Genomic DNA, 24,706 nt, shown 5'->3' with positions numbered 1-24,706 from the left:
ACCAACTGGACTCCTGGTGTTACTTATAAACTCTGCCCTGGGAATTATTTCAGGGTCTGTAGCAGCAAATCTCAAGCACCATTCACCTTGCCCATAAAGCTGGAGTCTGAGTAGAAAGGACGGGGCAGCTAAGAACATGTTGTCTCACAAAGTAGCGTCAGCTTCCTTTTTCATCATCAGCCTTTTTGAAAGAACACACAAAAATGTATAAATTGTGGTTTATCTCACAACAGGAGCATCTAACCAAATGTACTGTAATTATATGTTGGGTGGCTACTGAGAATAATCACTGTTTCTTCATGATAAGGATGGTCCTAAGAATTACATTAATGAGGGTGAACTGTAATAGCATTGGGAATTCAGCTACATTTAAATGTTAAATTTACATCTCGGCCTTGTAGATTCCCTATAAATTGATTACTATGGGCCAGGATCTTTTCCTGAGCATTGGCGTTTAATGGCTATTCCTTGAATTGATGCTTTACTTTAAGTGAAGCGTGTTTGCATTAAAAGCACATTCATTTCCCAGTCTCCTTCTTCTACATTTGTTTCCTTTGTTTTGGAATCCACAAAGCCTTTGATGTTTAGCTCATTTTTCCCCCTCACTGCATAATGATCTTTAGAAGGTTATACTTTAAAAGGTTTTGTGTTTTTTTAAAAATGACATCCCTTTAGCAGATAGTCAATTAATGGGGCTGCGTTTAACTGCCAAATGGGAGCCAGCCAGGTGACCAAGAAAGAAAAAGGCTATTGGTGTAAATAAAAGAGCGTATTAGAGTAACTGAGCCAATATTCACCAAATTTTTCACCAGTGTCAACCTCTAAGTTTACTTGCTCCGTTTTCAAGGGTTATGGTTTGAGGCAGGACTATTCACCACGTTTCTATTTTCCTTGTAGTTCTTTCCCCAGAAGCTGGTGTGGAGAAAATCTGACTATATTTTGCAGTTTTATTCAAGTGGTTTGTGATCTTTTTGAAATCAATTGACTTACACAAAAGTGTGGACATACTTATTTTGGATAAATCCATGCTATCTGACATATAAACAAACAATAAAGAATCGAAAGGAGTCTAGAGGTGCTCCCTCCCAGATCAATTTTCCTCATTGGCCTGGGCTGCCTGTAAATTGATTCACCAGGTATCATTCTCATTTTTCTGGATTTTGATTGCACGTTATTCGCTAGTGGTGGTGGTGTTCAGTCGCCCAGTCGTGTCCTACACTTTGTGACCCCATGGACTGCAGCACGCCAGGCCTCTCTGTCCCTCACCATCTCTCAAAGTTTGCCCAAGTTTATATCCATTTCATTGGTGATGCCATCCAGCAATCTCATCCTCTGACACCCTCTTCTCCTTCTGCCCTCAAACTTTCCCAGCATCAGGGACTTTTCTGATGAGTCAGCTGTTCGCATCAGATGCCTAAAGTACTGGAGTTTCAGCTTCAGCATCAGTCCCTCCAATGAGTGTCCAAGGCTGATTTCCCTTAAGATTGACTGGTTTGATATCCTTGCTGCCCAAGGGACTTGCAGGAGTTTTCTCTAGCACCACATCTAGTGTCACTTTTTGTTATTTTTAATGCTGCTATCTTTTCAGATGAGATTTTTTTTAGTAGTAAAGCTTTCTTCTGTATATTTCCTATTTTCTCTGTACAACTTCCCATGACCTTCACACTATGATATCCAAAAACGAAAAGGCCCATCTTGGTACAGACTCTTGGGCCCTCTAGCCCAGAATTCTACTGCTGACAATAGCCCCAAAGCCATTTTGTGGAGGACTTGGCTGCCCACCTTCATGACCCCTAAAATTTGGAGTGCACACTCTAAAATAATGTCATAACTCTTTGTAACCCAACATGGCTTGATCAGCTCTGAATTTAGTTAGATCCCTTTCAGTTCATTTCAGTTCAGTCACTCAGTCATGTCCGACTCTTTGCGATCCCATGACTCGCAGCACGCCAGGCCTCTCTGTCCATCACCAACTCCCGGAGTTCACTCAGACTCACGTCCATCGAGTCAGTGATGCCATCCAGCCATCTCAGCCTCTGTCGTCCCCTTCTCCTCCTGCCCCCAATCCCTCCCAGCATCAGAGTCTTTTCCAATGAGTCAACTCTTTGCATGAGCTGGCCAAAGTACTGGAGTTTCAGCTTTAGCATCATTCCTTCCAAAGAAATCCCAGGGCTGATCTCCTTCAGAATGGACTGGTTGGATCTCCCTGCAGTTCAAGGGACCCTCAAGAGTCTTCTCCAACACCACAGTTCAAAAGCATCAATTCTTCAGTGCTCAATTTTCTTCACAGTCCAACTCTCACATCCATACATGACCACTGGAAAAACCATAGCCTTGACTAGATGGACCTTTGTTGGCAAAGTAATGTCTCTGCTTTTTAATATGCTATCTAGGGTGGTCATAACTTTCCTTCCAAGGAGTAAGCATATTTTAATTTCATAGCTGCAATCACCATCTGCAGTGATTTTGGAGCCCCCCAAAATAAAGTCTGACTCTGTTTCCACTGTTTCCCCATCTATTTCCCATGAAGTGATGGTACCGCATGCCATGATCTTTGTTTTCTGAATGTTGAGCTTTAAACCAACTTTTTCACTCTCCTCTTTCACTTTCATCAAGGGACAATTTTAGCCTGGGTGGGTGCAGGCAGGAGAGGGGAAATGGAGATCCACAGTGTAACTTGAAGGGCCAGTGTGGGTTCTCAAAACTGATTCCAATTCCCAAAGGTGATACCAATCCTCAGGTGGGCTGCCTTGAGCAGTGAGAAGTACCCAGCTGCTTCTGTTCTTCGTCTCACAGCCAGTTAGATCCCTGTGCACGGTAACACTTAGATCCCTGTGCACGGCAATGCACGGCAGAACATTCCCTTCAGTCCTACAGCAAGCGGAACCTTTTGATTGTCAGCATAGTTTTATCAAAGTTTCTTTGAATGGGTGAAATACCCCCTTCTCCTTTTTTGTAACTTTTTAAAAACCTATTTAAAGATTGTAAAAACAATACAACTCTTCCTTTTATGAAAACTATGACCTCTTTTTCCCGATAGACTATAGGGAAGTGCTTTAGTGCTTTAATATTAATAACAAACTTTTTTTTAAAGTAAATTTTACAGATCCGCCAAGCTGGCCTTGTGGCAGTGAGTATCACTAATCAGAGGTTTGTAGAGTCTCCCTTGCAGCCTCTCTCATGAATGGACATCTTCCTATCGACCTGTTGCCCTCCAGAACAGTGGTCATTTGCAGTGGCTCTCTCCAGCTGCCCCATGCCCCCAGCATTCCTGCAATACCCCTGCCAGCCAGCCTTCCAGAATCACTCATATTCAGTACAGGAAGCAGGTCTAGCACATGTCCATGCAACACTCGCAACTTCTCTCATTCCTTTGTGTCTACTTGCCAAGAGAATGGAGGTGGCAAGCAGAAAAGGCCTGTATCTACTAACAGCTGTCTTCCACTGCACATGCAGCTTTGTAACCTTTATATATCTGTATCCAGAAATCAAAATCTTTCCATTAGAACACAACTGTAGAAAACCAGGATGATTTTAAGACTTTCATTATAAACTCCACCCTGGCACCAATTTTTGGAGTCTTTCCAAGTCTGAAGACCCATGTGCATTGAATGTTCTCACAGAGTACTCTGTCAGAGATGGTTTTTACTGATGTTTTCTTAGGAGCATCGTTCTCAGGCGTGGAGAGAACTGCAGAAAGGCATTTACAAGAGTCGCACTGACTCAGATAGGTGGGAGCTTTATTGACATCAGGCCATGAAAGAAGAATGGGCAATCATTTCTATATGAACAAAGGGGCATTGATAAATTAAGACTGACAAGTAAACATGAGTAAGATTCAAAATTACACCTCTCAGAAGAAGTGTCGGTATTAGTTTGAGTTGCAAAACAAGGTAGATGGAGAGAGTGGTGTTCTTTATCACTACATATGAAAGCTATGACTACATATGCACACATACAAAATTACAAACTCCAAGATGAGGAGCCAGTCACAGACGAATGCGGCTGTACTTTTAAGGTTTCTAGGCAAGTGGCATTAAATTATAATTTTCTGAACAGAAAAATCATGACTCATGGGGAAGGTGCAAGGCAAGTCAGGAGAGAAATTAGGATATTAAGAGGTGGGTGGTAGATGCTGAAGACAAGTCCAATTTTATACACACACACACACACACACACGTGTGTTTTTCTATATATAGAGAGATACACATGTTGATATATACACATGCATTTACATTAATATGTGTGTGTCTGTGTATAAAATTTGCTTTTCTTTTCCCCCCAACAGTCCTCATAACTGGGGACCATACAGGGAGAAGGCAGAAGACGAGCCCTTATGTTGGTGACCACTTCGCCCAGTGCTTTTAGAGTAACCATGGATAAAATCATAGACGGGATCCATGAGTCACTGAACTTTGGAGAAGAAACATGAATGTGATTATTTCTTTAAGGCTTAAGGTTGTAGATGGGTGGTATTAAATTATAACTTTCTAAAAGGTAAAATCATGATTCACATGCAAATCAAAAACGAATGCATGTCATGTCAAAGATTTTATTCAATTCATTCATTAATATGAGAATCAGTAAGATATTCACACTAATTCAAAGAGCATTTGAGAAACTGTTTGTGATTTAATAAATATTAACCTAAGATTGCCAAGTTAGATAAAAACTTGTTAACTGGTTAATGTTTTAGAGGCCAATAAACTATAAACTTCGGAACTAACTGTTTTATGGGACAGAAATAATTTTCATCTTTGCTAGACATATCTCGGAGAAGGCGATGGCACCCCACTCCAGTACTCTTGCCTGGAAAATCCCAGGGATGGGGGAGCCTGGTGGGCTGCCATCTATGGGGTCGCACAGAGTCAGACACGACTGAAGCGACTTAGCAGCAGCAGCAGCAGACTAAATATCTATGAGTTAACATAAAACATCACTAAGTCTGGGGACCTTTATTGAGTAGTAAGCAACGAGTCAAACTAAATACATCGTCCTAGATCATCTTTGCATGGACTTTGCCCCTGAATGACATTGGAAATATATACTACCCACCTTTTTGTTTTATTTTCAACTTGTGGATAGTTTCCATAACAGTGGTGAAAAGTAAAGGAACATATTGAGTAGTACAGAATAGAGTGTTTAGATCCCAGCTTATACATGAAATATCCCATGTTTTTGGTAACAAGAATCTTCTTGTCTTTCACCAAGGCAGCAAGTGAGAGGAGAATCCCCAGAAAATAGGATTTTCTTAGCAAAATTGCTACAGAGGCAGAGAATGCAGTCAGTATATACCTCTACTTTTGCCCCATTGCTGCTGCTGCTGCTGCTAAGTCACTTCAGTCGTGTCCGACTCTGTGCGACCCCAGAAACGGCAGTCCACCAGGCTCCCTCATCCCTGGGATTCTCTAGGCAAGAACACTGGAGTGGGTTGCCATTTCCTTCTCCAATGCATGAAAGTGGAAAGTGAAAGTGAAGTAGCTCAGTCGTGTCCGACTCCTAGCGACCCCATGGACTGCAGCCCACCAGGCTCCTCCATCCATGGGATTTTCCAGGCAAGAGTGCTGGAGTGGGGTGCCATTGCCCCATTAGATGTTTAATAATTCATTCATTTATCCATTCAGTGATCCAACAAACAGTTACTGAGAGCTTACTACCTGCCAGGCATCGGGGATTAGAGTGAAAAAGACAAAGCCCTTGCTCTTACTTTCTAATGGGAAAACCAGGCAGCAAATAATGAAATCATTATAAGACTAACATAGGTTTAGGTAGTAGAAACTGCTATGAAAAGTGAGGAGAAACAAGCAGGGTAAGGGGATAATGAATGATCAGAGGGGAAGGGTGGGTTTTAGGTGGGATGGGTTTTAGCTGGGATGGGTTTTAGCTCCTGGGAGGACTGGCAGGCCCTGCAGGGTGCGGCCCAGCAGGAACAGAGGGCGTGGTGGCAGGAGGGCTTCTGACCTTCATCTCTGACAAGTAGTCCCAGGCTGCCTGCGCCCACTGTCAGAACGTGACTGAGTCTTCACTCTAGTTCATGGCCCAAGATACCTCCAGCTTGAATTTCCATCTCCTTGTCATGAAGCAAAATAGGGATGGGGGACTAGTGCTGAGAGTGGAGCAAACCACACACACACACAGTTCTCCACCAGGGAAAATAAAAACTCTTACCAGGTGCCCTGGGATAGGGCAGGGAGAGAAGGCACAGAAAACTGGTTAGGAGCAGAGTTTTCAAGTCAGAGATACCTGGGTTTGAATCCTATCTCTATCACTTACTACCATGTGACTCCAGTTATTTAAATCAATTTTCCATGTGTCAATGAGGCATGATGGTCATTCCTTCATGGCGTCACTTGGAAAGTTAAATGAAATAGACTCCAAAAAGCCCTAGGCACACTGGAAGTCCTCAACAAATAGTATTGTTCCTGTTATTCCTACAGTTTTGGAGAGCCTGCAATGCTATCTTCATGTAGCAGTAATTAATTAGTCTTATTACAGCCATACAGTTCTTCAGCTTAATGGGAAGATGAATCATTTTCACAGAGTTTAGGTACATGTGAACTGGAGGTCCTCCAGATATGTGGGTGTTGACCTTTGATCTGTGGTCAAAATGATCCCAGCCACCAAGCCAAGTTTTCCAAAGAGATGAAACAAGAAAGGTCTTAGTGACACTTGAAACTTTTTAGCACATACTTGGAAATTCCTGGGTGAGAATTTAGAAAGTAAAATTATAATCCTTTTCATGGAGTTTTGATCTGGGACATTTCTCCAGTTCCGCTCCTGTCCTGTCCTTTCCTTTGTTTTACTTTTCTTTTCTCTTGTAAGTTGCTTCTCTTCTGAAGTGCTAGGGGTTAGGAAGATATTAATTACCTGCACCTCACTCTAATTTTCAATGAAATTTAATATAGTAAGGATAAAACTGCCCCTTTTGAAAAGAGAGATTAAATGTCTGCGAATTTCACAAATTGATTTTCTAATTGTTTTGGTAATAATGTTTCTTCATCTGATAATGTTGCTGAAAGAAATAATTTTAATTAAGCTTTAAATATAATTTTGTATTTTATACAAGAGACTAACTTTTCTTGCAGGGAATAAGTTAAGGCCATAACATTCTTCTCTAACCCCATAATTATTATGATCAGGAAATGTCTGTAATACATTACACTGTAATTAAATTGCATACCCAGACTGTTCAAGATCTGTTTATAAAGTAGAAATGGATTTTCCACAGCTGCTTGCCTGTGAGTGCATCCTTCATGAAACATTGCGGCAGTCAATGTATGCCCGGAAATAACAGACTTGAATTGAATCTCTGAAAGCTTTCAAATGTCTTTCAAAAACTTCTCATAACATGAATTGCTTAATTTGTGTACATGAAAACCCACTGATTACATATGAATGAGTCAACCTACGATAAGAGGGGGCCATGAGAATCTTTGTGTATTTACCCCCCATCTCTTCAGAAATTAGCAAGTATTCATTTAATCTTGTTCCAGTATCCTGCCTGGACCACGGTCATTAATGGGATGGCTTTGTGAAGACTGGAATCTGCTGTGAGCAATGAGGGGCAGGTCAGGTGTTTCTTACAATGTTCACTGGACCATCTTCACCCAGTCACACAGCTGGAAAATATTTAGTGAGATGAATGTTTACAGAAAGGGATTCAGAGAGGAGAGAGAAGTGGGGAGAGCTGGAGGAGAAGGGAAAATAATCCAAACCCGGGTCAAGGCGGGGTCACATAGAACAGACCTCACAGCCCAACTGGTTCATCTTTAAGAATGATCATCAGGCTTCCCTGGTGGCTCTGTTGATAGACTCCTCCTGCCAACGCAGAAGACACGGGTTTGGTTCCTGGACCGGGAAGATCCCACATGCCACAAAGCACCTAAGCCCATGAGCCACAACTGTTGAGTCTGTGCTCTAGAGTCCAGGAGCCAACATTACGAAGCCTGTGCACCCCAGAGCCCGTGCTCTGCAACAAGAGAAGCCACCACAATGAGGAGCCCACACATCACAACTAGAGAGGAGCACACAACCCCCCAACCCTGCTTTGCTGCAACTAGAGAAAAGCCCACCCGGCAACAAAGACCCAGTGCGGCCAAAATTAAGTAAATAAAAATTAAAAAAAAAACACACACGCATCAGAACCTTGATTTTTTAAATGAGAAATTTAAATCCTTCAAGTTGTAATCAGTCATGCTGTTGTGGATATGTTGGGTCGACCTTGTGGATACATAATACCTATAACAAAGTATTAACTGAGTGCCTAGTCATCCTCACCAGCATCTTGAACTTGGGTGTCATCAACCCTGATTCATTCATGAATGAGGAAAACTGAGGCTGTGTGGCCTAGCGTGATTTGCCTGAATTCACCCAAGTTTGAATTTGAACCCAGTCATACCTGATGCTAATGCCTATATTCTCTCAGCTGTATCTCCCTGTCTAGGTCCAGTTCCCTGACTGACAAGCTCAAGGACATATCTTCACATCCTTAAATTCCAAACTTCCATTAGAACTAACTTCCTAAAGGTGAACTGCCCTGAGCCTGCTGTAGTTTATTTCCAAGGGGTGAATATTGACCTTCAGAGCAGGCTCCTTCCTACCAGCTTTCTACTTCTAAAAATCATATACAATGGAATATTCCTCAGACTTAAAAAGAAACACACTTGAGTCAGTTCTAGTAAAGTGAACGAACCTAGAGCCTTGAGTCAGTTCCAATGAAGTGGATGAACCTACACAGAGTGAAGTAAGTCAGAAAGAGAAAAACAAATATTGTATATTAACTCATAACACATAGAATCTAGAAAGATGGTACTGATGAACCTATTTGGAGGGCAGCAGTGGAGATAAAGACATAGAGAACAGACGAAATGGACATGGGGCGGGGGCAGGAGGAAGTGGGTGGGATATACAGAGAGAGTAAAATGGAAACATATATATTACCATATGTAAAATAGATAGCCAATGCGAATTTGCTCTGTGACTCAGGGGATTCAGAGCAGGGCTCTGCAACAACCTAGAGGGGTGGGATGGGGAGGGTAGTGGGAGGGAGGTTCAAGAGGGAGGGGACATATGTGTGCCTATGGCTGATTCATGTTGATGTTTGGCAGAAACCAACTCAATCGTTTGTTCAGTCACTCAGTTGTGTCCAACGCTTTGCGACCCCATAGACTGCAGCACGCCAAGCTTCCCTGTCCATCACCAGCTCTCAAAGCTTGCTCAAACTCATGTCCATCGAGTCAATGATGCCATCCAACCATCTTGTCCTCTGTCGTCCCCTTCTCCTGCCTTCAATCTTTCCCAGCATCAGGGTCTTTTCCAATGAGTCGGCTCCTTGCATCAGGTGGCCAAAGTATTAAAGGTTCAGCTTCAGCATCAGTCCATCCAGTGAATATTCAGGACTGATTTCCTTTAGGATTGACTGGTTAGATCTCCTTGCAATTCAAGGGACTCTCAAGAGTCTTCTCCAGCACCACAGTTAGAAAGCATCAATTCTTCAGTGCTCAGCCTTCTTTATGGTCCAACTCTCACATCCATACATGACTACAGGAAAAGCCATAGCTTTGACTATATGGACCTTGTTGGCACAGTGATGTCTCTGCTTTTTAATATGCTGTCTAGGTTTATCACAGATTTTCTTCCAAGGAGCAAGCATCTTTCAATTTCATGGCTGCAGTCACTGTCCACAGTGATTTTTGAGCCCAAGAAAATAAAGTCTGTCACTGTTTCCATTGTTTCAATTATCCTTCAGCTAAAAATAAATTTAATTGTTAAAAAAAAAATCATTTGGAAAAAAAAAGAAAAAAAAATCATTTGATAATTCCCTGTTCAGAACTCACATACCTGTCAAAGACACTGTGCCATTTTCCCCTAAGGATAGTTAAGATTTCCCCTGCTGCCCCTACCCTGTATTGTCAGGTGCTCTCAGAAATTGAAATGCAGGCTGTCCCTCCATGCTGGTCTTTCCGATCAGCAGCTGTCACTGATAAAACGTCTCCTTGGAACCACAGAGACAAAGCTGCAAGGCTGCCAGCAGGCCGGCTCTCATATCTCCTGTGGTTATCAGTGTTCTCATTGGTGGTACCAGATCTTCTGGAACTGTTTCAGTTTTGTAAAATGTTCATGGGAACGTCGATGGTCTCTGAGGAAATGCTTTCCTTAAGTCACCAGTTTCTAAAGGGAGGCAGCCAAGTTCCCAGCCATCTGGCAGTCAGTTTCTTTCGGTCTGAGACAGAAATGGAATTTCAGAGGGCATGCACAAATATTTCTTGCCTCTATTTTTTCTGTAAGGAATTTGGAGCCTTAGTCTGTCAGCCACCATGCCGAGTCTTTAGGAAACTAAATGGGAGCAAACCAGCCCTGAGCGAGCCGTACTCTGCCTGTTGGAGTTAAATGTCCTTTCCTGTTTCTGCAGGTTCACAGTTGTGACATCTTTCTAGCTTCAGTGACTTCCATTCTTTGAAATCCTTGATGCCATCCTTAACACATCCATAATAGGACATCCACCCCAAGCTAACTGGGATCCAGAGAGCACATGCTTCTCACCAGCTTTAACTAGATCCAAAATGTCATGATTCCTGTTAAACTGCTTCTTTTTCCTACCAGAGTAAACACACTGGTCTGCCTCTCCCGGGCTGTGCTGTGAGTTCACGGCGTGAGCTGTCTTCTAGTTTAAAAATGGGCTGCTGCCCTGTGCACTGTTTGGGGGTTTAGCTATCTTTGTCCACATGCTGTTCAGAGAATTTCAGAGGCTGGGATATCATCGTCTGGCCCTGCTCTTTGTCACTTGTCCCCCAAACTGTACCTCCTCCCCAGCCGTGTCCTCACCACCACAGTCGTTTTCAGAGTTCCAGCTCCACGTTTTTCTGGGATATCTCCCTAAGGTGCAGCTCCAGTCTCCCCATCTTCTTGCCCGTTGGCCCCCCCAGTGGCTCCCTGTTTAAGGACTACATTCAGTCTATTTTCAGCCTTATTTAGGACTTTTTCATGGATAAATCAGTTGCCAATTTTATCTGCCTGAAATTAAGCCACATCACCCAAACTGGAATGCTCACATGTTCTGTTCACCTGGAATATCTTTGTCTGTTGACATCCTAAGTACTTGTGCTAGATACTCTCTTTCACTACTCCATATCAATCCTCACCTTTCTCTACCCTGCACTGTGTGTGCCCTGGGAGGCGAACTCTTATGGGACTACCCTCTGGCTTATGATTGGGTTTGGCCAAGGGAGCCCAGTCGGATATGAGAGGCACCAGCGGGGACTAATTCGCTGGCTTCTACAGACACGCGCAGGTCCTCTGGTGGCCCTCTCCAGTATTGCTGCCTTCTTCTGTGCCTCTGAGGCTGAGAGGTGGTGATGGCCTTCCTTGCAGCTCCTTTAGCATCCCTTACTAGTTTTATTTAACCATGACCACTCTTTGTAAATAATCCTTTCATTAAATTTTCCCAGTTTTCTCCTTGGAGTGTCCCATCTGTTTCCTACAAAGGCTCTAACTGACACTGCACCCTCAAGCCTCAGTTCACGTATAAAATTTGCTGATTTTATTCATTCACTTTGAAAATATACATTCATCATCTATTTGCTGTTACATTTTAGGCTTTTTGTGGTTGTTCAGTTGCTAAGTCATGTCCAACTCTTTACAAGCCCATGGACTGAAGCCCACCAGGCCTGCCTGTCCCTCACTATCTCCCGAAGTCTGCCCAAGTTCATGTCCATTGAGTCGGTGATGCCGTCCAACCATCTCACCTTCTGCTGACCCCTTCTCCTGCCGCCTTCAATCTTTCCCAGCAACAGGCTCTGTTCCACTGAGTCAGCAGTCCACATCAGGTGGCCAAAGTATCAGAGCTTCAGCTTCAGCTGGTGACAGAGTAGAGAACAAAACAGTGGCCTTGCCTTCAGGGAACTTACAATATAGTGGAGAAAACAAATGTGAAACAGGCAATTATAAGACAGAATGGTGAAGATTCCTACAGAAGAAGTATGGAGAGCACGCAGCAAGGGTACCTAACATAGGGCTCAGAAAAGGTCATTCAACTACTCGAAGTGTCCACTGTTTTTTGTCCTTTCCCCACAGCATTCAGTACATTCTGATTGTGTTATTATTACTTGTGGACACATTTTTGCTGCCTCTACTGCAGAATAAGCTTTTGAGAGCAGAGACTGTCTTTTTCACCTTTATATCTTAGCCCACTGCTAGAATGTTGTAGGAACTCAAGTACTTGTCCAGTTGAATTGGATAGAACCTTCTGGACACTTATAAACCTCAGCTCCAGCCCACACACTGAAGGTTGTACATCATTAGGCTAGATAATGGTGAGACTCCACCCTTTCAGAGCTGTTTGAGAAACAGAAAAGATGTTTTATTAGTTTAGAAAGAAAAAATCACTGAACAGGAAGAAACCTCCTCAACGCAGGTGAAGGGTTCGATAGGTGTTATCAGTTTAATACACCCTGTTTTGGATATTTGCTGACAGGTACTGGAATCTTTAATTGTCAGAGTTGAGAGCTGAGCTTTCTTTTATGTATTTACTTTGCTTCAGTGGCTTGTGTTAGATTTGATAGCACCATAGTTGAACTCAGTGTGAAATATGAATGAATAGAAAGAAATTCGTATCTTACTCCAGAGCAAGGAGTTTGGGAAGATAAGTACGGGAAAACCTTGGTACAAAGTTTTTAAAACTTGGGTTGGTGGAAAGAAAACCTGGATAGCATTCTGAGGCGATAGAGGGCTCAAGAACAATGAGCCTGTCCACTGCACAGACCAGGAAGTAGAGGAATGGGAGAAGAGAATGCTGGCAATGTGGTAGACCAGAAGCTCCTAGACACATCATGCCACCCCTGCCCCCCGAAAAAATAATTGTTGGGTAAAACAATGACTGTCTTCCTATAATACATGGCTTAGTAAGGCAAAATAAGGAAATTCCTCAGAGGTGAAAGATGATGAACTGAGAATCCGTAAGAAGTGAGTAAACTCCAGAGCCTTTGTCTGAGGGTATTTTTGCCCATCCTTGTTCTCCTAGAGAATGGATTTAGAGAGAACTGAGTGCATCTGGGACAGGAGACAAAACTTAGGGTCCTAGTGCCTTTTATTGATTAACTTTAGATAAATATGTAAGCTATTGAGATATCAATCATTTGAGATCTCCAGTGAGAGAACTGATATAAAGTGTGTAACTTCCAAACAAGAAGAGTTGGGGAGGTGGCGGAGGAATAATAGGAGGGGAAAAAAAAAAAACTCTACACAAGGAGAGCAAGAAAGAAAAGGAAAAAAACAACAGAAAACAAATAAACATATTAGTTCAGTTCAGTCGCTCAGTCATGTCCAACTCTTTGCAACCCCATGAATCGCAGCACGCCAGGCCTCCCTGTCCATCACCAACTCCCGGAGTTCACTCAAACTCACTTCCATCGAGTCAGTGATGCCATCCAGCCATCTCATCCTCTATCGTCCCCTTCTCCTCCTGCCCCCAATCCCTCCCAGCATCAGAGTCTTTTCCAATGAGTCAACTCTTCACATGAGGTGGCCAAAGTACTGGAGCTTCATCTTTAGCATCATTCCTTCCAAAGAATACCCAGGGTTGATCTCCTTCAGAATGGACTGGTTGGATCTCCTTGCAGTCCAAGGGACTCTCAAGAGTCTTCTCCAACACCACAGTTCAAAAGCATCAATTCTTCGGAGCTCAGCTTTCTTCACAGTCCAATTCTCACATCCATACATAACCACAGGAAAAACCATAGCCTTGACTAGATGGACCTTTGTTGGCAAAGTAATGTCTCTGCTTTTCAATATGCTATCTAGGGTGGTCATAACTTTCCTTCCAAGGAGTAAGCGTCTTTTAATTTCATGGCTGCAGTCACCATCTGCAGTGATTCTGGAGCCCAAAAAAATAAAGTCTGACACTGTTTCCACTGTTTCCCCATCCATTTACTGTGATGTGATGGGACCAGATGCCATGATCTTCGTTTTCTGAATGTTGAGCTTTAAAGCCAACTTTTTCACTCTGCTCTTTCACGAAGCAAAAATTGAGATGGTATAAATGAATCCAATTTAACAATAATCGGAATCTACATTAAATGAATTATAACCTTCAGGTAAAACCCAAAGATTGTTAGATTAGTTTTTAGAATTCAACTTTATTTATAAGAGAATTCCCTAAAAATATAAGGACAGAGGCAGACTGCAAATAAATTGATGGGAAAAGACACATGAAGAATGAGGTAACTAAAGGAGGTTGTTATTAAATATTAGGAAAACTAGACTTCAAGACAAAAAGCATTACTACAAATGGCAAGGATGACCACATATTAATAAAGATGTTCAATTTATTAATACCAGAAAGATGTGATTCCAAGTTTGTGTGCTCCTACAAGCGTAACCTTTAAATATATATATTTTTTTAATTGTTAGAATTACAAAAAAAGATCCAAAATCATAGGTCATTTTCTCACATTTCTCTCAAAATTGATAAGACAATAAATCAATAATGCATTAAAAGATTTGAAGAATACAATTAACAAGCTTGATTTAATGCTTGCATACACAGTACACTGAAAGCACATTCTTTTCGACACATGCAACATTTATTAAATGGATCATCCAATAAGCCAGGGAGAAAAATCTCAGCAAAACTCGAAGAATTTGTGTCATATAGCCCACATTCTCTAACAGTTACACTGGAAGTCAATAATGAAAAAATAACTAAGGAAACACTGTACCTTTGAAAATTAAAAAAATACATTCTAACTCGTGCATCAAAGAAAAAAAAATCAAACTAGGAATTAGTAAATATTTAGAACTAAGTGATCATGAAAATACTCATCACAGCGGATGGGCTATAGAGAGCTCAAACAGTAGCAGGGGGAAGACTGTAGCCTTACTGCTTATGTAAGGAAAGTGTTGTTTAGTCGCTCAGTCGTGTCCAACTCTTTTGTGACCCCATGGACTGTAGCCTACCAGGCTCCTCGATCCATGGAACTTTCCAGGCAATAATAATTTCCCGACTGAAATGGGTTGCCATTTCTTTCTGCAGGGGATCTTCCCGACCCTGGGATCAAACTTGCATCTCCTTCATTGGCAGACAGGTTTTTTACCTGTCTGAGCCTCCAGAAGGAAAGTGTACAAAGGAATAAACTGAGCACTCAACTCAAAAAGTTAAAAAAAAAAAAAAAAGAATCACCCCAAACAAAGAATAAGAAGGGAAATAAGTATGAGTAAAATCAATTAAAGAAAACTACTACACATTAGAAAATATTATCCCCCCAAAATTATGTCTTTATTTTTTTAAAAAAAAGAATAATATAACCAACAAACTGCTGGCACGATTTTAATGAACAAAAAGAGAGAAGACTTCAATAACCAGTATCAGGAGTGAAAAAGAGCACTCCCTATAGACGCTGCAGACATAAACAGTGGAGAAAAAGAATGTACTAGTCCAATTTTGCTGGAACAACTGAAAAATAAAAATAGAAGCCTACCCTACAGCAAAATCAGTTCCAGTTCTAAGTAGATGAAGAATTTAAAAATTAAAAGCAAAACTTTAAAAGTTTTAGACTAAGACCCTAGGAACTATTTTTGTGATATAAAGGTAAGGAAGGATTTCTTAAACAACAGAGAAAAGTAAAAATCAAAAGGAAAGTGTTCATAAATTCAACTACATTAAGAGTAAGAACATCTATTCATCTAAATGCATGCTAAACAGAATGAAAAGAGTCACAAGCTAGGAAATGATTTATATAAACTAACCACCAACAAAAGGTTAGTATCTAAAATATATCAAGAACTCCTACAAATCAATAAGAAAAGGTGAATCGATTGAAAATAGGCAAGGGGCATGAACAGGCATTTCATGGGAAAGAAATGACAAAAAATGCAAGGGGCATGAACAGGCATTTCATGGAAAAGAAATGACAAAAAATGCAAAGAAATAACAAAACATAATCTCATTAATAATTTTAAAAATTAAAATCATATGAGATAATATTTCACATCCACTAGATCAGCAAAAACTAGCTTAACAACACTGAGTGCTAAAGAAGATGTGAAGCAAGAGGAAGACTCATATACTAACAATGGGCAGATAAACTGAAAAGAAATACATTTTAGAAATACATGATGAAATTAAACATCAGATCAGATCAGATCAGTCGCTCAGTCGTGTCCGACTCTTTGAGATCCCATGAATCGCAGCACACCAGGCCTCCCTGTCCATCACCAACTCCCGGAGTTCACTCAGACTCATGTGCATCGAGTCAGTGATGCCATCCAGCCATCTCATCCTCTGTTGTCCCCTTCTCCTCCTGCCCCCAATCCCTCCCAGCATCAGAGTCTTTTCCAATGAGTCAACTCTTTGCACCAGATGGCCAAAGTACTGGAGTTTCAGCTTCAGCATCTGTCCTTCCAAAGAAATCCCAGGGCTGATCTCCTTCAGAATGGACTGGTTGGCTCTCCTTGCAGTCCAAGGGACTCTCAAGAGTCTTCTCCAACACCACAGTTCAAAAGCATCAATTCTTCGGCACTCAGCCTTCTTCACAGTCCAACTCTCACATCCATACATGACCACTGGAAAAACCATAGCCTTGACTAGACGAACCTTTATTGGCAAAGTAATGTCTCTGCTTTTCAATATGCTATCTAGGTTGGTCATAACTTTCCTTCCAAGGAGTAAGCATCTTTTAATTTCATGGCTGCAGTCACCATCTGCAGTGATTTTGGAGCCCCGAAAAATAAAGTCTGACACTGTTTCCACTGTTTCCCCATCTATTTGCCATGAAGTGATGGGACCAGATGCCATGATCTTCATTTTCTGAATGTTGAGCTTTAAGCCCACTTTTTCACTCTCCTCTTTCACTTTCATCAAGAGGCTTTTGAGTTCCTCTTCACTTTCTGCCATAAGGGTGGTGTCATCTGCATATCTGAGGTTATTGATATTTCTCCCGGCAATCTTGATTCCAGCTTGTGTTTCTTCCAGTCCAGCATTTCTCATGATGTACTCTGCATATAAGTTAAATAAACAGGGTGACAATATACAGCCTTGACATACTCCTTTTCCTATTTGGAACCAGTCTGTTGTTCCATGTCCAGTTCTAACTGTTGCTTCCTGACCTGTATACAAATTTCTCAAGAGGCAGATCAGGTGGTCTGGTATTCCCATCTCTTTCAGAATTTTCCACAGTTTATTGTGATCCACACAGTCAAAGGCTTTGGCATAGTCAATAAAGCAGAAATAGATGTTTCTCTGGAACTCTCTTGCTTTTTCCATGATCCAGTGGATGTTGGCAATTTGATCTCTGGTTCCTCTGCCTTTTCTAAAACCAGCTTGAACATCAGGAAGTTCACGGTTCACATATTGCTGAAGCCTGGCTTGGAGAATTTTGAGCATTACTTTACTAGCGTGTGAGATGAGTGCAATTGTGTGGTAGTTTGAGCATTCTTTGGCATTGCCTTTCTTTGGGATTGGAATGAAAACTATTTGCTGGCATATTGAGTGCAGCACTTTCACAGCATCATCTTTCAGGATTTGGAATAGCTCAACTGGAATTCCATCACCTCCACTAGCTTTGTTCGTAGTGATGCTTTCTAAGGCCCACTTGACTTCACATTCCAGGATGTCTGGCTCTAGGTCAGTGATCACACCATCGTGATTATCTTGGTTGTGAAGATCTTTTTCGTACAGTTCTTCTGTGTATTCTTGCCATCTCTTCTTAATATCTTCTGCTTCTGTTAGGTCCATACCATTTCTGTCCTTTATCGAGCTCATCTTTGCATGAAATGTTCCCTTGGTATCTCTGATTTTCTTGAAGAGATCCCTAGTCTTTCCCATTCTGTTCCAAAGAATAGCAAGAAGAGATAAGAAAGCCTTCTTCAGCAATCAATGCAAAGAAATAGAGGAAAGTAAACATACGCATGCTCTATAGCCCGACAATTCCACTCCTACATTTACAGCCTGGAGAGTGTTGATTATATTGATTTGGAAAAACTATGAAGAAAAGCAAGGAGTGGCTAACACACAAGCAGAACAGGATAATGGGTCCCTCTGGAGGGACCCATGGGGTTGTGAGAAGGAGCTCATAAAATGTTAAAGGTACTGGTGATGCCTTTCTTGCATTGAATCATGGGCATATGTGAACTTTTATATTGTCAGCCTTTATTATATACATTTTTGTTCTCTACAATGTTATGTATGTATGGTATATATCTTAGTAAAATGGTAAGTAAATAAATAATTAGGCCCGAGGTGAAAGAACCCACAGAGTGGGCCCAGTAGGTTCTGAAGGATGACTAGGAGGTGTGAAGATTCCCTGAGGTTCTGATCCATAACGAAACTAGATGAAAGCCTCATGAGAGTGAGAAAGTGAAAGTCGCTCAGTCGTGTCCGACTCTTTGTGACCCCACGGACTATACAGTCCATGAAATTCTCCAGGACAGAGTACTGGAGTGGGTGGCCTTTCCCTTCTCCAGGGGATCTTCCCAACCCAGAGATCAAACCCAGGTATCTCGCATTGTAGGCAGATTCTTTACTAGCTGAGCCACCATTCCCTGAGGCTCTGGTCCATGACCAAACTAGAAAAAGACCTCACTAGAGTAAGAAGAAAGTTCTTAAGGGTGGTGGAGACTCCTGTTGGTGGGGCTGGCTGGGAAATTTCATGGGAAGTGACTGAATGACTTGAGAAAAAAAAATCTTGAGCAAAGGAGTACTGACTTTCTTTTGTATCCAGGGACGTACATAATTTGCACTCTGCTGATACAAAAAAAAGTACATATATTGTCCTTTTATAAATAGAGGGGACATTTGTATCACTTGCTTTTCAAATAGAGTTTATTTTCCTTCCCATAGCAGGAAGTTCAGAATTAGGCAGTATAGAGCTTACTCGGTGGGCTTGCAATATTTTCTAAACCCAGTCTCTTTCTGTGTTTCCACCTTGCCATTTTTAGTGTGGAGGCTTTTTGCCCCCTGCAGTTCTAAACCTCTCATCTCTTTTAATTCAGCACGAGGGCATTTCCTGACTCTTGTCAACCAAGTTAAGGCTTTCCTAGAACCCTCCCACGCCTGCCACTCATACCATAGTCGTCAGAACGATGCCATACGGCCATTTCCTGCTGCAAGGGAGGCTGGGAATGTCATTATTTTGCCATCACAGCCTGTCCAATAGGAGCAAGGAAGAGGGCCAGTGGTATCTGAACAGCTATTCAGCAATGTCTGTCAAAATACTTCATTAAGAGTTCTTCCTCTTTTCTCCCCAGGAGCCAGTCTACTTGATGACCTGTATAAATATTTCTCCTTCCACCACTCCCATGGAGACACCATGACCATCATGGATCCAAAGCAGATGAATGTTGCTGCCGCTGTTTGGGCCGTTGTCTCTTACGTCGTTGCAGACTTGGAAGAAATGCTGCCCAGGTCTTAGCAAGAACAAGAGAGAGGGCACTTTTGTCCTTTCTGGCCAGGAATCCTGGGTCTGCAGCTTTAGGAAGCCTCTCTTCACCTGACAACTTTATTGATCCTTTACAAAGCACAACATTTTTTCATACTTTCTGACATTATCTTTCTTGATACTTTCCAAATTCTGTTTTCCTAAAGAATAATCCCACATAGAATCAAATCAAATCCCACCCCCACATAGAATCAAAATATGGTAGAGATCCCAGTGTGGGCATTTCTTTGTACCACTTACTAAAAATATTGTTTCTACTTCAGAAGTAAGTACTGGATAAAGCTTTGGAAGACCTCTGGCTTTTATGCATGTATGTATGAACATTAAATCAAATATAGTGACACCAATTTTTTGTTCTAAGTTATTCATTGAAAGGTAGAGGAATACATAATTGTAGTACGGTCTTAATTGAACATATGCAAGCATCTGATTTTCTAATTTATACACTTCAATATTATTAGAATTTTTTAATGAGGTATGAAATTTTTTAATTAATAGAAAAAAATGTCACCACTTGAGGAAAAAATCAAGTATGTAAAATCCAATTTCCTTATTAAAGATCTACCATGAGCAAATGATAATACTATTTTACATTTATGTTTTATATATTTCACATAATATATCTATGAAGTTGGGGCTTATTCATATTTTGCTGATAACAAAACTCAGGCTCATGGGGGAAGACTCTGTGCTTCCACTGCAGAGTGTATGGGTTCAACCTCTGGTCAGGGAACTAAGATCCCATATGCAGTGCAGCATGGTCAAAAAGAAAAAAATATTGAGGCTCATAGAAGCTAAATAATATTCACAGAGCAAAACACTTATCCTCTAGTCTGAGAATAATCTCTACTATTCTTTCACACACAATATCCAGTATTCAATTTAAAAAATTACAAGACACACACCAAAATACAAGAAAAACTCATTGTCAAGAGTTAAAGCAATTAAGAAAACCAGACAAAGCAGCATCATATTTCCAGATGTTGGAAATATCAGAGAGCAACTTTAACATAACTATGGTTAATATGTTAAAATCTAGTAGGAAAATGGGACTATGTACATGAACAGAAGGAGAATTTCAATAGAAAGATGAAAACTATAAAACAGCATCAAATGCAAATACTAAAATAAAATATACAACATCAGAGATGGGTAATTTCATTTTTGGGCTCATCAGCAGACTGGATAAGGCTGAGGAAAGAATCAACGACCTTGACAATAGGTCAATAAAAATTATCTAAACTAAAACACGAAGACAAGGAAAAGTGAAGGAAAACAAACACCAGAATGAATCACCCCAGACTGTGATCTAATATGTATATGGCCTAATATACATGTTATTTGTTATCAAATGGTCTAATATACATATAACTAAATTCTTGGAAGGAAGAAACAAAGTATCAGTTTTATTAATGGTAATAATTAAAAAGATCTTTCATTTCTGGCAAGGTAGCAGACTGGTACACTGATTGACCCTTACACTGAACACAAAATGCTGGATGACGTCTGAGAAACACTTTTTTAAATATATGAATTAACTGATTAAAAGATAAAGACCATGAGACCGAAAATTAAGTGAAGGCATGAACCAAGGTAATATAGAGCACATTGAACTAGCTTTCTTCTGGAGAAAATTAGCAGGATATGGTGAATTTAAATTCTGTTTTCACTTTTAGTGGCTTGGGGACTATCAACAAATTCCATAGCCTGCCATATTAGGGATACTAGACAACCTCAATGAGACTGAGACCCCCAAAGGATTATACAGATTTGATACCTTATCCAGATAGATCCCACCTTGCCGCACAACTAAGCCCACGTGCCACAACTCTTGAGCCTGTGCCCTAGAGCCCAGGAGCTACTGAGTCCACGCGCTGCAACTGCTGAAGCCTGAGCCTGGAGCCTGTTTCACAAGACAAGCCACTGCAATGAGAAGCCTGCACATCGCAACAAAGAGTAGCCCCCACTCATCACAAGTAGAGAAAAGCCCAAGCAGCAAAGAATACTCAGTGCAGCCAAAAATAAGTAAATAAAATTATATATTAAAAATAACTCTGAGAACCGTAAGAAAAATTACCATTTTAAGTAAGTGCTGAGTGGAAAGTCCAGAGAAATTCCCACAGATTAAGTTACAATAACTATTAACTCCCAGTAAAAAAAAAAAAAAAAAACAGGAATCATAGCATTCTGAGCAAGAGCAGTACAAAAAAGAAAACAGCAAAATTAATTCACAGTATCCTTTGATACTGGAATGTTTAAACTGATTTTCAAATCTATGTCTATGATATTTAAGGAAGTAAAGAGAAGGGATTTAAAATAGAAGAGAAAGCAAAGGGGTATAAAAAGTGACCAAGTGTATTGTAAAAAAAAAATACATAGAACTTCTATTTCTATTGAAAACAAATAGAACTTCTATTCTATAGAAGTGTAAACTATAGTAAATGAAATTTAAAAATTAGAGGACCAGCATAACTGCAGATAGGAGAATTCATGAACTTAAAGAAAACAGTGAAGAAATTAATGATAATTCATCATCAAAAGAAAAAGATATGGAAAATATGAATGAGGTTAAAAAATATGAAAGCTAGTGTTATATGGTCTAGTTTATGTTTAATCAGGGTTCCAGAAAAGAGGAAGACAGAATCATCTGAATAATAAATGAAAATTTTCCAGAAATAAATATGCCAGTCCACAGAATCTAGAAACCCGATGAATCCTAAAAAGAATAAACAAGAAATCTGCAGTAACATGGTATAGAGAAACTACAGGCCCCAAAAGATACAGCGAAAAGCCATGTAAAATCCCAAATCCATTGATGATAAAAATTAAAGAGGACATCCTTGCCTCATGAAAAACTCCTACCAAAAAAAGAAAAAGTTAAAATATCACAATTACTAAACACTTTCCTTTCATATAAGGAATAAGACATGAGTGCTCACCTGAGTCATCTGTAGTCAATGCTATCTTAGATGTCCTGGCCACTATAGAAAGGCAGGGAGGGCAAAGTCAAGCAATGGGAAAAAGCAAGAAATTTTTTATCTATAGATAAACATGATTGCCTACGTAGAAAATTCAAAGGAACCTACAAAAAAATCAAAATTAAAAACAAAGTTCAGGAGTTTTATAGAAAAAATTAACACATAATGAGAAGCATTTTCATACATATACTTAGAAAATGCAACCAAAACTATATTATTTATATTAGTATCTAATAATATAATATATCTAGAAGCAAATTTTACAAAAAGATGTGCAAGTTTCTTGTAGGGAGAAAATGGTAAAACTCCATTCATATATTTTAGTGAAAGTGTTAGTTGTGCCCAATTCTTTGTAGCCCCATGGACTGTAGCCCACCAGGCTCCTTTGTCCATGGAATTCTCCAGGCAAAAATACTGGAGAGGGCTGTCATTCCCGTCTCCAGGGAATCTTCCCAACCCAAGGATCGAACTCCAGTCTCCTGCACTGCAGGCAGATTCTTTACTGTCTGGCCCACCAGGGAAGCCCTCATGTATATTAAGACAGAACTAAATAATTGGATAAATATGCCATGTTTAAGTTTTGGAATACTCAGTAGTAAAGATGTCTATTCTCCCCAAATTTATCCAGAATCAATGCAATGTCAATCAAAATTCACAATAGGATTTTTTTGGTTTGAGTTCTTAATCTTGGTTTGTTGGTTGGTTTTTTTGTTTACAACCTGATTTTAAAATGTAATCGGATGAAAAAAGACTAACAATAGCCAGCATTCCTGACAAAGAAAGTAAAAGTAAAGGATCAAAGTAGCCATCAATGTGATTTCCAAACATTTTTATTTTCTTTCTCAGCAAGATTGTACCCTCCTGACCCCTTGTAATTCAGTACCACCTGTGCTTTTGACAAAGAAATAGCAGGAGTGGTTACCTCTGGGTGAAAATTTTAAGACCCAGTGCATGATTTTGGTAGACTCTTTCTTCCCCCATCATAATTAAGGACAATGTTCCCAAGAGTGCCTGTTCCAGGAACCTCTTTCCTGAGTGATGACGAGGCGTGACCTAATTTCCAGTCTACCCATGATGGACATGATGTATGCACAAGAAATAAATCTTTATTATATATAGACACTGATAATTTGTGAGATTTTACTATCATAGCTTACTCTGATTTTTTTTTAATTTTATTTTATTTTTAAACTTTACATAACTGTATTAGTTTTGCCAAATATCAAAATGAATCTGCCACAGGTATACATGTGTTCCCCATCCTGAACCCTCCTCCCTCCTCCCTCCCCATTCCATCCCTCTGGGTCGTCCCAGTGCACCAGCCCCAAGCATCCAGTATCGTGCATCCAACCTGGACTGGAAACTCGTTTCATACATGATATTTTACATGTTTCAATGCCATTCTCCCAAATCTTCCCACCCTCTCCCTCTCTCACAGAGTCCGTAAGACTGTTCTATACATCAGTGTCTCTTTTGCTGTCTCGTACACAGGGTTATTGTTACCATCTTTCTAAATTCCATATATATGCGTTAGTATACTGTATTGGTGTTTTTCTTTCTGGCTTACTTCACTCTGTATAATAGGCTCCAGTTTCATCCTCCTCATTAGAACTGATTCAAATGTATTCTTTTTAATAGCTGAATAATACTCCATTGTGTATATGTACCTACCTCATCAGATAACAAGACTCCTTATCGGATGTGGTATTTAAGATGACATGGCATTGGCACAAGGGTAGAAAAATAGACCAATGGAACATAATAGAGAGTCTAGATCCAGAACCGCACATTCATGAAGACTTGGTCTATGGCCAGGTTGGTAGAGAAGATCAGCAAAAGACACAAATAAAAGAAAGACTTCCCAGTAAATTCTAGAACAATTGTCTAATAAGTCAACAATTATATTCCCACTTCATACCTCCTCTTTAGTGTCTTGTTGAGAATAGATTGAAACAAGTGATTAAATCACTTGCCTGATTTAAAGGCACAATCCCCTGAAAAATATCTGAAAGCACCAAAAAGAGCGCATAGCGCATAGTAGCTTCACAATAACTGTCCTCTGACGGGGGACGTCAGCTCCTTCAATATTCAGTCATTTCTCAATTTCCATTCCTCTGTTCTTCTCTTCTTTGAGAAAATGATAGAAACAAGATGAAAATTCCCAACATAGAGCCATATCAAGAGAGAGCTAACCTGAACACCAGCAGGAAAGTCCTGGGATTCTCTTGAGGCTTAAGCAGAATATATGGGAAGCTGCCAACGAGGGAGGTCTTCACAGTTGTGCTTTAGGTGGTCCCA

At 40.5% G+C, this 24,706-nt stretch overlaps 1 protein-coding gene across 1 annotated transcript in view; it reads left to right on the top strand.

The window, feature by feature from the left end:
- The window catches only part of CPQ (carboxypeptidase Q), a 572,322-nt gene extending 552,552 nt beyond the window's left edge, over window positions 1-19,770 (top strand). The window contains exon 8 of the mRNA XM_055546605.1: window positions 19,240-19,770. Within this exon, the coding sequence (XP_055402580.1) occupies window positions 19,240-19,403 (164 nt within the window). The 3' untranslated portion in view covers window positions 19,404-19,770. The remainder of the gene's footprint in view (window positions 1-19,239) is intronic.
- The last annotated feature ends 4,936 nt before the right edge of the window (window positions 19,771-24,706 follow it).

The sequence above is a fragment of the Bubalus kerabau genome, chromosome 14 (assembly GCF_029407905.1).
Source record: "Bubalus kerabau isolate K-KA32 ecotype Philippines breed swamp buffalo chromosome 14, PCC_UOA_SB_1v2, whole genome shotgun sequence".
Classification (NCBI taxonomy): Eukaryota; Metazoa; Chordata; class Mammalia; order Artiodactyla; family Bovidae; genus Bubalus; species Bubalus kerabau.
The sequence above is the reverse complement of the archived record's forward strand: the minus strand, read 5'-3'. Positions and strand labels throughout refer to the sequence as shown.